Source organism: Pteropus medius, unplaced genomic scaffold (genome assembly GCF_902729225.1).
Source record: "Pteropus medius unplaced genomic scaffold, Ma_sr-lr_union100, whole genome shotgun sequence".
In the NCBI taxonomy this organism is placed as follows: Eukaryota; Metazoa; Chordata; class Mammalia; order Chiroptera; family Pteropodidae; genus Pteropus; species Pteropus medius.
This window is the reverse complement of record NW_024350319.1, coordinates 20,924,540-20,937,300: the sequence shown is the minus strand read 5'-3', so window position 1 is coordinate 20,937,300 and position 12,761 is coordinate 20,924,540. Positions and strand designations below refer to the sequence as shown.

Sequence of the window (12,761 nt, the reverse complement as noted above, 5' to 3'; positions counted from 1 at the left end):
TCCTATGACACCATGGTCACCATTAGGCCCAGTATAAGATCAAGTAAAGTGCCTTTATCTCATCTAGTGTATTAGAGCATTTATTCAACTTGTTCAAAGCCTGAATATTATTACAAAATGCATAGAAGGTATAAGATTGACTTGTTTTTATCTCCCCTCAACCTACAGTCCTCTAACTTACTCCTTGTACTGCTGCTCTATTCGCTGCTCTTCTCCATACCAGACTTTATCCTTCCCTCTGCTTACTTTCCTGTTATTTTTACATAGTTTTTCTACTTTTATTTCTTTCTCACCCACTATTCCAAATCCAATTTATATTAAAGTCTCATCTAGATACTTTAAAGTCCAATAATAACTGTATCCCTGTTTTACTGAATGAGCCTACATTTTACTCTTTGTTTCTTTTTTCTTTTTCCTTTTTTTTTTTTAAGGAACTGTATAGTATAATAGTTAAATTCACTGGATCTAGGAACAATCTGTCTAGGTTCAGACTCTAGCTCTGCCATTTAGTTGTTGTGTAACCTTTCATATTATACTTATCCATTTTATCTCAGTACACTCATCTGGTTATAGTTTAGGAATTTTTAGGATTAAATGAGATAATGTATGTTAAGCTCTTATAGTATTTGGTACTATTATTATTAGTAATTGGGTATATTATATTTTTTACACATTAGTCTTTGGTGACAAAACATGCTTTAAATGTCTTCAAATACTGCTCTTAGAATGTTTTTAGGAAAATATAGAAATTTTTATCATCTGTATTCCAATTTCAAGAAGAAAGATGTCAGAATTTATATGAGAAAGCATGTTGAATTACAAAATTTAAATCGTAAGGGACCTTTGTGCAATTTCTCATTTTACAAAGAAAGAAGCCAAGACTCTGAGAGATTAAATGACTTGCCCAAAATCACATATCTAATTAATTGCAGGGTCAGGGCCAAAAATAGAGTCCATATCTCTTGATTACCAGTCCAATGCCATTTCTGTAAAATGAAATTGACTTTTACTTATCAGTGGAGAATTGAAAATTGAACCCATAATGTATGACTCTTTCAGCTTTCCACACCACAACTACATATTTCTCTGTCTCCATCCTTAACTTTCTATTTGTCTTAAAAGAAGAATCATCTTTTATTTTATTCAAGGTTTAGCCCTCCATCTGTAATCTTAGTGTTTCCAGTCCTGCCTTTCCTGGGACTTTAGGAGACCATTTATCCTCCTCTTTCCCATATTTTTAAGCTCTCTTCCCGATTGTCTCTTTCTCTTCAGCATATACCCAAGTCTCTTCTTTCTTCAGCTTCATGTCCCTATCTAGCTAGTCACAACCTTTTTGATTGTAAGTGACAGAAATTCTACTCAAAGTGAGTTAAGCCAAAAAAAAAAGGAAACCGATTGTCTCATGTAAGCTAAAAAGTCCAGTTATGTATCTGGGTTTAATCTCTCTAGATCCAGGCACTCAAATGATCTTATTATACCTCTGGCTTTCTCTCCATATTTTAGATATTCTGGGTACTAATTAGCTTTATTTTTTTAAACAGGCTTTCTCCCATGGCAATGTGCCTCTAACTCACATCTTTTCAGTTTAGCAGCCTCAGTAGAAAAATGCAGTTTTCTCTGTTAGCTTTGGCAGAGCAGAGTTCATTCTGACCGGCCTCATTTAAGTCTAGTATTCACCCTTTGATCAATCCCTGTAGCTTGGGGATTGGGTCATGTGTTACACCTCTGTGGCCCTGGGGAAGCCAAAGTATCATGAATGACACCCTCACCATGATTGCATGGAATGGTGGAAGCAGTTTCCCAAAGGACTTGATATTTCTACTAAAAGAAGGGAAAGCATGCCAGGCAGATGAAAAACAGAATCAGTAGTCTTTACGCCCTCTATCTCTTGCTTTCCCATTGAAACAAAAATTCTTGAAAGAGCAATTCATACTCACTGTGCTCACTTCCTTACCTCCTGGTCACTCTTCACTGAAATTTGGGTCCTCCATCACTCCTTTGAAACTGCTTTTGCTCAGGCCATTTAGAGATCTCCTAAGTGCTGAATTCAGTGAACTCTTCAATTTTTTATTTTCTTTGATCTTTGTAGTATCTGACACATCTGTTCTTTCCTTTCTTTTAGAATGCTCTCCTTTGGTTTCAGTAAACACTCTATTGGATTTCCTACCACTTCTTGAACTGTTTGTACTTTTGTTACTGTAAATGTTGCAAAAAGATTCCTTTTTTCTTTCTTTCTTTCTTTCTTTCTTTCTTTCTTTCTTTCTTTCTTTCTTTCTTTCTTTTCTTTTCTTTTCTTTTCTTTTCTTTTCTTTTCTTTTTTTTTGCTTCTACATTCTTCTCACTTTATACTTTTCTTAGACAATATCACCCAAGCCTGTGTGTGTCTTCAATTCCTAGCTATCATCGGATGATTTCTGAATCTATACTCCCATCTAGATCTTTCTTTCTAGCCCTTGTTCCATCTACACACATCACTTTTCTGGACATATCTACTTTAAAAGTTAACATTTCAGCATCTGAACTTTTTCTATCTTCTCTACACCTCACTCTGCTCCTTTTTTCCCCCCTTAGCTCAATGAAAGAATCTTCTCTTTTTTCCAAGCTGCTAAAGGCAGGAAAGAGTCAGCCTAAATATCTTACCTCGCATGTAATTAATCACCAAGTCATATGTATTTTACCTCAACATCTCTATCTATTCTTTCCTCTCTATATCTTCTGCTGATACTCTAGCTTAAGCATTCATTGTCTCTTACTTATCGCAATGGCTTTCTTACTTTTTTCTTCCAGTCTCATTATACTCTAATCCATAATTCTTCAAAGTTATCTAACAGGCATATCTGACCATGTAAATCTCTTGCTAAAATATATTCAATAGTAATTTGTTGCCTATAAGAAAAATGAAGTAAATTCCTTAACAAGGCAAAAAAACTTCAACATAATCTGGCACTTAACTGCCTGTGCAATCTCAATGGGCTTTGCCTTCTATTTTGTGTTCCAGAAATTCTGAAAGTGTATAGTTCTCCAAATGTTCTCTGGTCTTTCTTACTGCTGTTACTTCACATGCTGTTCTGCCTTCATGGAATATCTTGACTTGACTTCTTGCCCTGTTCCAAAATCACATTCCATCAAACTCAAATTCCAGTGTTACCATCTTACCATGTTACCATCTTAGAGGCATCTACTTTGACTTCCGTTCTAGGTTTAGGTCCTGTTCTCTTCGTATTCCCATTGTATTTTATACCTACTTCTGTTTTTAGTACATATTATAATGCAAATATATATCAATATGTAAAAGTAGAATAATGTGAACTGGCACTATAAGTACAGTTGAAGGATAAAGTAGGATTTGGATAGGTAAAGAAGAGGGTTGAAGATATTTAAAGTGAAGGAAACACAGTAGTTTATTGGAGCAAACTTGTACTGGCTTGTGAGAGATTATTAAGTTTTGGGAAATCTTTCAACTTGTTAAAAGTTTAATTATATTAACTTTTAGTTAAAATATTTAAAACAGAGGCTATACATAGGCAAAACTAATCACTTCCTATTTATTCCACATTTCATTATCTGTGTTCTTGAGATTATTTGCTTCTATATTTGTATCTAATGGGGTGCTATTATGCATTTCTTCTCAAGTTTGCATTCAGTAATTTCATGATGGTGGCCTAAAAATCAACTACAGTGGGAGTATTTATACCATGGAAATCAGCAAACACTACAAATCAGAGCTTGATTTATTGTTTTGTTTATTGTTTAGAATTAGGAAAGTGATGAACAATTGTTAATAATGCAGATTAAATTTAACAGTGTGTTGTGTCTATAGCCATTACACTGTGAATAGAAAAAAAAAAAAACAACTGAGGGACTATTCTAATATTTGAAAACTATTATCTAATTCAGCAAAGAAGTTGTTTAAGCCAGTGGATGAATGGGTGAAGTCCCAACATACATCTTTGATATTTTACTTTCATCTTACTTTTTAAAGTCAACAAAAATATTAAATAGCATTCATGCGAGAACTACATTCATTTATCAGTTGCAACCATAGATGTCAATGAAAACATTCAGTGAGAATTAATTAGATATATGGAATTTACAATGAAGCATGCTGTATATTGTATGTGAATTGTGTACTACATATCCTTTACATATAATAAATGCATTTAATGCATATAATAAACTTATATGTGTGTATATATATGCATATTTTTGAGAAACAGTTATTAAACATTTATTAGCACACTGCCATGGAAAACTGCACAAGAGAAGGCACTTAGTCCCCATAACAATTTTATGTTGTAGGTACTATTATCATTCCCTCTTTGCAGAAGAGAAAACTAGGCTCAGAGACTTTAAATTACTTGTCTAAGATCATAGAACTAGTAAATGAGAAAGGTGGAATTTTCACCCGGGAAGTCTGGCTCTAAGCCCAGGCTTTAAGCAATGGATAACACAGGATTTTTTAGCAGGAGAAAAATTAGGATATATTTTGGACAAATATATTTCAAAAAATATAATTAACTTGTAAGGAGAAGAGCTAGAGGGAGGAAGAACATTTTAGAAGCTATTATAATCAAAGATATTATAATCAAGTAGAGTTATTCTCATGTAGGAATTAAGAGGGAAAATTAATTCAGTCTAAAAGAATCTATTGAAAATTAAGTTTAGTCCAACTATCAGTATGTATAATTTAGTAAAAAGAATTGGTTGAACATAGTATTCAACAATGCTTGACCCAATGTTTTTGAAAACTATTACTCAAGACCTCTGTTTAGTAGTTAAAAGATGTGTTTCGTTTATCAATAAATAATGATTCTTATGCCATATACTCTTTTATACATACACATGACAGATTTTTCTAGATGGAATTGTTCTACAAATTCAAATGAGAAAGCTCTTCGAACAGTGCTATTTAACAGAGATCTTAATGCACCTGGGAACCAGAATTTGACGGATGCTGATAATAGCAACTCTCCATTTTCAGAAGTTTTGAATGTGAACTTTGACTTGGGAAATGAAGTTTGGGATGATTTTGATGATGAAAGCTTAATAGAAGTTACTAGCCTTCCAGTTGATAATAAGAAGACAAAAACATCAGGTAAAATTGTATTTTAGCATGAAATAATTTCATGAGAATTTCTTTAAATATTTTTCAGTTCAGTTTCTGAGATGAATTTTCTTTGTCTTTTTAATGTGCTTGTTTAACTAGCTTTGGTTTGTTAAGATTATAATTTTTAGCAAAACTGAAAATGTGATCCTTCCACAAACAGCATTTCTTTCTCCTAAAGACAGAGGTGAAGGTTATTCCATAATGATGATATAGTGAATGAGCTTTTTCTATTCTATTGCTCCCTGCTACCTTTTTAAAGACCCTATTCAAATTCAGATTATTTATTGAATTGTTCCTCATTAAACATACTATCCAGCTTTCCATGCTAAGATCGTACATGGTCTGCCAATGTTTGTGAAAGACAAAAATATTTCCTTTTTAAAAGTATTCGTCTGCTGGTAGAGAAAATATAATTTTTATTTCTAGTAGAAGTATTGACTTTTCAGGTATAAGTAATAAATAGGAAAGGAATAGTTTCTCCAGTGTTGGATAATGGGATTTAATTCTTTGAGTTACTGGCAAATTTATTCTATTTCACTTAAACAGAGAAGTGAAAATCTTCGTAGGTGTATGACAAGACAATGAGATGGAGACACTGTCTCCCATGATGGCTGCCAGAAGGAAATCATGCCCTCAGAATTATAGTTGCCCCTTAATGTACTACCCCAATTCTCTTTTTAATAGCTTTCTAAGAGAAGCAATTAGAAGTTGAAATATTGTTTCAGGGCTTTAAGAATTACCTAAAGAGTTAATACTACTTTCAGAAGGAGTAGGATTTGACCACCTTCACAAAATAGGCCAGGAAAATCTATGACATGAGGGAGTCAGTAGGCACAATTTCCTGTATTGCCAGATAAAACTACTGGTCCACACCTTAAAATTAAAAATACTGCAAATTGAAAGGCAATTTGTTCTGATCCTTTGAGGTAGCCTAATCCAATGGGAAAATCAGTCATAATAAATGTCATTTTCCCGCATGTATAGAGCACTTTTAATGAACTTAATTACATGTAGACCATTTAAAATATTGAATGAGCAACATACTCATTTAAGCGAATTATAAACAAATAAATAAACAAACAAATAAATAAATAAATGTGATTTGGGGACCTTTTAATATAATGACTAATAAACTAACCTACATGTTTTGTGGTTTTACTCTTTTAGCTTTACTCTCTTATTTCTCTATGTAAATTTAATTTAATTATTGAGAAGAATTATTTATTCCTTTCTTAACCAGGTTATATCTGTTGGAGAGAGCCCTTATAGAACTTGCGAAAAGCTCCATTCAGCTATTTCCTGGCATTTTATTTCAAAATGTTATCTCTTTATATAGGATTTGGAAATACTTTGAGTTCAAGTACGAGGAGAAGTGAGCTATCCCTCCAAGAGTCAAAGAGCAAATTCCAAAGAGAAATGTCAAACAGGCAAGTTTTAGTACTTAGGTTTGGAATATCCATATATAACTTTTTACAACTTTGTATTCTCCTGATACATAATTGAAAATGGGCATCAACTCAAGATGTCAGAGTACCTATAAATGTATTAGCCAAACTAAACCCTCTTAATTCTTAGAGTCGTATGTCTCTAAGTGCATCAGAATCACCTAAAGGGTGATATTTAAAATGCACATTCTTAGGCCTCACGCTAAACTTGCTGAATCATGGTCTCTGGGGCTGGAGCCCAGGAATCTTCATTTTTCATAAGACTTGAAAACTGAATAGTTCAATAAAGCATTCCAAGTAGAAGGAGCATATGTAAAGGGATGAGGCCTAAAAAGTCATCCATGTTCAAAGAGTCAGTTAAGTATGGTCTGGGTGGCCACAACATTAAGGCTGAGATTGATGAGGACTGATTGTAAAGAGCCTTGAGTGCTATACTTAAACATCTGTACAGAATCTAGTAGGTCAGGGATTATAGACTCAAACTGACTTCAGGACTTGGTGGGCCAAGGCCAACTGTAGAGTGTCCCATCTAAAGAGAGCAACTACTACTCAGCTCCAACAAGTTGTTGCTGTGCAGAAAATGAATTTTAGTGTTGTCAAATACTCTGATTTTCAAAAAAGAAAAAATTAGGAATCTAAAATTTTATGCGATATCTCCTGACTTTTAAATTTTAACAACTAATTCTTAAAAATGTGGTCAAATCTCCAGCATTCCCCCTCCAAAAATAATAATAATAACGTCTGTAGGCCAGATATAGCCTAGAGGCCTCTAGTTTTCGGCCTCCATAGTAGGCAATGAGGAGCCATCCAAGATCATTCATTAATCACCAAATAATGTTTGATCAGGAAAAAAAATCATTCTAACGATTTGTAGAATGAAATGTAGTGATATGATATCATATATAGAATGAATTGTAGAGGGTGGAACTACCAGAGGCATGGTGGCCAATTTAAGAAAGACTATGATGAGGCCCAAACTAGGGCTGAGATGATAAAAACTGAGAGGTAGAGTTGGAATTTTGAAATATTTCATAGATAACACAGATTAGATTTAGCAGTTGATAGGATATGGTAATCGAGGAAGAGGGAAGAATAAAATGGCAAGTGGGTAGATGGAGATGTGACCTGAGAATATAAAACACATAAGACATTTGGAAAAGGAAGCAATAATTTTAGAAATGTTCAACTTGAAATATTTTTGCAGAAATGCAAGATATATTTGAATATTGGACTTGTTTAGAAGTCAAGGGAGAGAAATTATAACCACAGCCAAAACTTTCCCAAAGGGAAGAAATTCTGACAACTTTTTATTCAGGGTCCAACTTACTGAAGGATTATTTATTTCTCCTGTGTTAAAAAATATATATATTAAATTTGCGGTATATTTTTGTATATTTGCTATGATTTACTAATTTTACTGATCATCAACATCAAAGAATCATAGATTTCAGAGAATTTTAGAGCTGAAGGGGGCTTAATTTAAGTGTCATTTAATCTCCCTATCACTGGATCCTTGAATCACCATCCAACATCACTGGCAAGAAATCATGCCATCTCTACCAAGAGAACTCCACTGACCAGGAACTTACTCCGAAATGCTCATTCCGTGTTTGGATCTCTCATATCATTCAATAGCTTTTAAAAATATTTGTTGTTATTTCCATTTATTGGTTCTAACTCTGAGTCCTACAGAATAAACTAATTAGAAGCATCAAAGAGAAACAGAGAGAAGCAAAATTGGGTAGGAAGTAGAAAGATCAAAAAAATACATGAACACTATGGCCATGCCACCTTGAATGTGCCTGATCTTGTCTGATCTTGGAAGCTAAGCAGAGTTGGGCCTGGTTAGTACTTGGATGGGAGACCACCTAGGAATACTGGGTGCTGTAGGCATTTAAGAAAAAAAAAAAGCACATGAACAGTTTTGTGCACCACACCTTTAGAAAACTATAAATAATTTTGGGAGAGTTTAAAAGTGGCCAATAGAAAATAAGTGGGTTTAAAAAGGAATCTTATTGAGAAGCCTCTGAGAAACTGGTGTCAGAAGTCACCAATGGGAAGAAGGCCTACAGGACCTGAGAATGTGGGGTGGAAAGGAGACATGCTTTTCTTCTTACACCCTTTTACTACTTTAATTCCTTGCTCTTAATCAAACACAAAAAGATCCCATCAATATATATGATTCTTCCCTACCCCTACCCACTGCTTATTACTCCTTGCATGGCAGTCAGATTTTAGCCTATTAGTATCAGCTTAAATTGTCACCTCCTGAGAGAAGCATTCACAACCATCTTTTTCAAGTGGGTTTATGCCTCCCCACTGTTATTTCCTATAATATTACTCAATTAATTTCCTTTGTATTACTTCAGGATCTGTAATTATGTATAGTTATTATTTACTCATTGTCTGCTCCTTCACTAGATTTTAACTCCGTAAGAATTTGTTTACCACTTTACACCCAACTCCTAGTACAATATCTGGTATGTGGAAGTGAATAATGCATGTTTTTAATGGATTAATTTAATACAGAAGATTAAAGGTGAATTCTAGTATACAGTTAGCTACACATAGGAAAATAACTAGAGATGTCTACCTGCAGTGATACCAGAATAGAGAAAGGAGATTAAAAATTAAGCAAGTGAAATTTAGAAAATATTTACAGACTGCTAGGTGATAGACAATTAAGCATAAGATCCAATTTCAAAGAAAATTATTGAATGATTATTTCTCTAGGCCCTTAAAAATAGTATTCTTATCTAATTTGGAATATATCAATTATTTTGTTTAAAAGAAAGGAGATATACCAAGATTTCCATGAATCTAAGAAATAGCATTAATTCTTATGGTGATAAATATGATAAACTTTAATCATATTCCCTAAAGAACCACTATTAATCTAAATTGGAATGGTTTGTTTATATTACCTGCCATATTTTACAATTAATTAATTTTGATTTTTGTTTTCTTTCGTCAAGTGAGAAGCTAGATATTTATCAATCAAATTCTGCTGCGTCCAAGTTCAGTGCATCCTCTATGACAAAATTACCTCAACAAGCTGGACATGCAGATATTGTAAGAAGATGCACTTCTTTGTTTCTGTTTTAAATTCTGCCTGAAAGTTAAATTTTCAATGATTGCTGTTTCTTTAATCTCAAAATATAGGTCCATTTACAACAAAGGAAACAAAGTCTATCACCAGAGATTGAAAAGCTATGCTTTACTCACTCTGAAAAAAAATCAGATTCTTCAAATTTTGTTAAGAAAGTGGATTTCTTTTTTAGAAGCAGCGAATGTAAAACCAAAATTGATTACAGGTAAGAACTCTTTAAAGACATTTCAAGATATACCAATAAAAACTTCTTATGGAAAAATTCAACATTCTTTTCCTTGGTTCATTTTAAAAATCAGAACCTAAACATTTTATTTCCTTAAAGATATTAAAATATTAAACCCCTAGTGAGCTAAACTCCTTACAATAATTTATAACATCAAATGTCCCAATTTTTGAGGACATATATGCTTGATACTATTAATTAAACCATTATATTGAGGTTTTTTTTTTCTTTTACTGATTTGAATGCAGTATGTTGATAACATAAAGGGTAAAGTCACTTAAAAAATCCAAATGAGATCAGCTAATTTTTCAAAAGTTCAAGTTGTATTTCAGCAACCCTGTTCTTTCACAATTCTACGGGGTTCAATGGGAAAAAAAAGTCAGATTAAGTCTAATCAGTGCCCCAACTGTTGGTCATTTTCATGGCTAACTCTGTAGCAGTTTCCCCCTTCTTCTTGAATAAGTTATAGACCCGTTCACATATTGATTAAATGACATTATTTTCCAATACATGTAAAGAAATATCTAAGAGACTTAGTCCCTAGTTTTAACAGTTTATGAAGTCTAATTTTCCCTCATAGACTTCCCACAAGGTCATGCATATTAAAGTTCAGTTGATGTATTAACCTCTCAGCAATATTCAAGTTTATCCATTTTATACTTATTATTATATTATTTATTGTGTACTTTAAAATAAATTGTTACAATCATAGTTATTTTTACGTTTGCCTTTATCTGCCAGTAGGTATCATCCTGAAGATGAAGCTGATGAAATGAAGTCTTTTCTGGGAATATTTGATGATATTTTCTAAAACCAAAAACAAAAACAAAAATATTCTTATATTAATAAGGCAAAGTACAAAGGCAACTAAATACAAAGCATGCTTTTTTTATTTTTAAAAAAGTAGATCATAATTGTTCTACTTTTTTTGTCTTCGATTTGATCAGTTTTGTTAACTTTTTTACAACAAAATATTTGGACTGATGTATTTTCCCATTATATTGTAACTATGAAAAGCACTTTTACAGTGGCTTTGTTTCAGTAAGCTGATAAATTGTATTTAGAAATAATTATTTGGTTATTAATTGGATTTTTTGGATTTTGACAAGAACCAATTTATGATTTTATTTTTATTTTTTTAACAAGAAGAAAGATATTCTATGAAAGCAAAATAATGCTAGTCAGTGAATCTATTATATGGATTATTCACCAATATTGTTTTGTTTTACTAAAGATTTTTAAGAATCCAGTGGCTATCTGAGTCTGTTGTTATACAACTTCAAACAACAATAAATTAAACATTAATCAATACAAATTATTGCCTTCTTTTAGCTTATTTTTCAATGTAGTGAATTCTTAAAACTTTGTTACATTGACTTTTACTATAGCAGAAGCTATTTCACTTTATTTTCCAATGAAATATATCTCAAATTCATTTACTGATAAATAGTAGACAGGCATACTAAGCAATGTTAACTAGGCATACTAAGCAATGTTTACTATGTAATTTATTTATAGATACACTATGAAGTTGAAGCCCAGTTAAGAAATTTTAGAAATTTTTCTTTAAGCATAAAAGCCTTAGAGACAAGAGAAGAAAAGTTCCAGATGAGATTGTTATTGTTATTATTAGTAAACGTTTACGAGGCATCATATGTACTAAGCCTAGAGGAAAAACCTAAAGCAGAATTAAGAGGCCTTATCTCTGTGTTGAGGAATAAGGGTAACTAGCTCTTTCATTTCAGTCATCTTTACTATTGGTATGTTTCTGCATCTGAATCAATCATGGTATAATCTTTAAAGATAATTAAATACCATTAAAATGAAAAATTGGTGCACTACGATCTGCTCATCTTACATTCATAGATTTTGACACTAAATGAATAGCAATTCAATAAGACTTACTGTGATCTACTAAGTGAAAAGCACTGTGCTTGGTACTGCAAAGGATGCAAATGATGAAAGCACCATTTTTGCTCTCATGGAGTTTACATTCTGAGAGAAATTAAGACATGTAATAAAGCAATAATAAAATATAGAATACATTAGAAAAGTGGTTCTCAATCTTCAGGATGTGCTGGAGTCAAAGGGCTCATTTGAAAACAGTTTGATGGGTGCCATGCTCAGGGTTCTGACTCAGTAGATCTGAGTGTAACCTGAGAATTTGCTTTCTTATCAGGTTCCCAAGTGATGCTAATGCTATACTGGTCCAGGGATCACATTTTGGAAATCACTGCAATAGAAGTTTAAAGAACTGTGAGAATTCATAGGAGAGAGAACATAATCCTGACCATGAGGTCAGGGAAGCCTTTAGAGAGAAGTTAAAATTTGAGATGAGCTTTGAAAGATGAAAAAGATTTTGACAGACAAATATGTGAGAGAAGGACATTCTAGGCAGAGGGAACAGCTTGAACGAAGCTCCAAGGAAGAAAAGTATCTATTTGGACAATAATGAATAGATAATTTTAAACATAGGTTAATGTTGCAGGAGATGTTGGAAATGTACCTTACGGCCAAGCTGTGAAGGATTTTAAATGCTAAGGTAAAAAACCTGAGCTTTACTCAGCAGTCTAATGTTTGATCAAAAGAAACATGTGGGTAAAATATTAAATATACAAATTCCTAGCTCTCACCTCAGAGAGAAGTGAGAATTTCCAAGGAATTCAGAATTTCCAAGGAATTTTAGGAAGGGACTGAGAAATCTATAATTTTAGCAAACACTCCAGGTCATTCTTTATGATCAGGCCAGTTTTGGAAACACTTAGGTAGATAGTAGGTTCACTTCCTAAGTAATCAAAAAAAAAAAAAAGGTCAAATCAACAGTTTTATAATAGACATGATTACTTTGTGCAAGTGTTTACCTAGAAAATTATG

General features: G+C 32.8%; 1 protein-coding gene and 1 pseudogene across 1 annotated transcript in view; both read left to right on the top strand.

Annotated features, from left to right (window-relative positions):
- The window catches only part of HFM1 (helicase for meiosis 1), an 81,994-nt gene extending 71,231 nt beyond the window's left edge, over positions 1–10,763 (top strand). The window contains exons 35-39 of the mRNA XM_039838811.1: positions 4,850–5,095; positions 6,444–6,534; positions 9,528–9,624; positions 9,715–9,866; positions 10,629–10,763. Of these exons, the coding sequence (XP_039694745.1) occupies positions 4,850–5,095; positions 6,444–6,534; positions 9,528–9,624; positions 9,715–9,866; positions 10,629–10,698 (656 nt within the window). The 3' untranslated portion in view covers positions 10,699–10,763. The remainder of the gene's footprint in view (positions 1–4,849; positions 5,096–6,443; positions 6,535–9,527; positions 9,625–9,714; positions 9,867–10,628) is intronic.
- Positions 8,327–8,445, top strand: LOC120583449 (uncharacterized; annotated as a pseudogene).
- Positions 10,764–12,761: the final 1,998 nt, after the last annotated feature.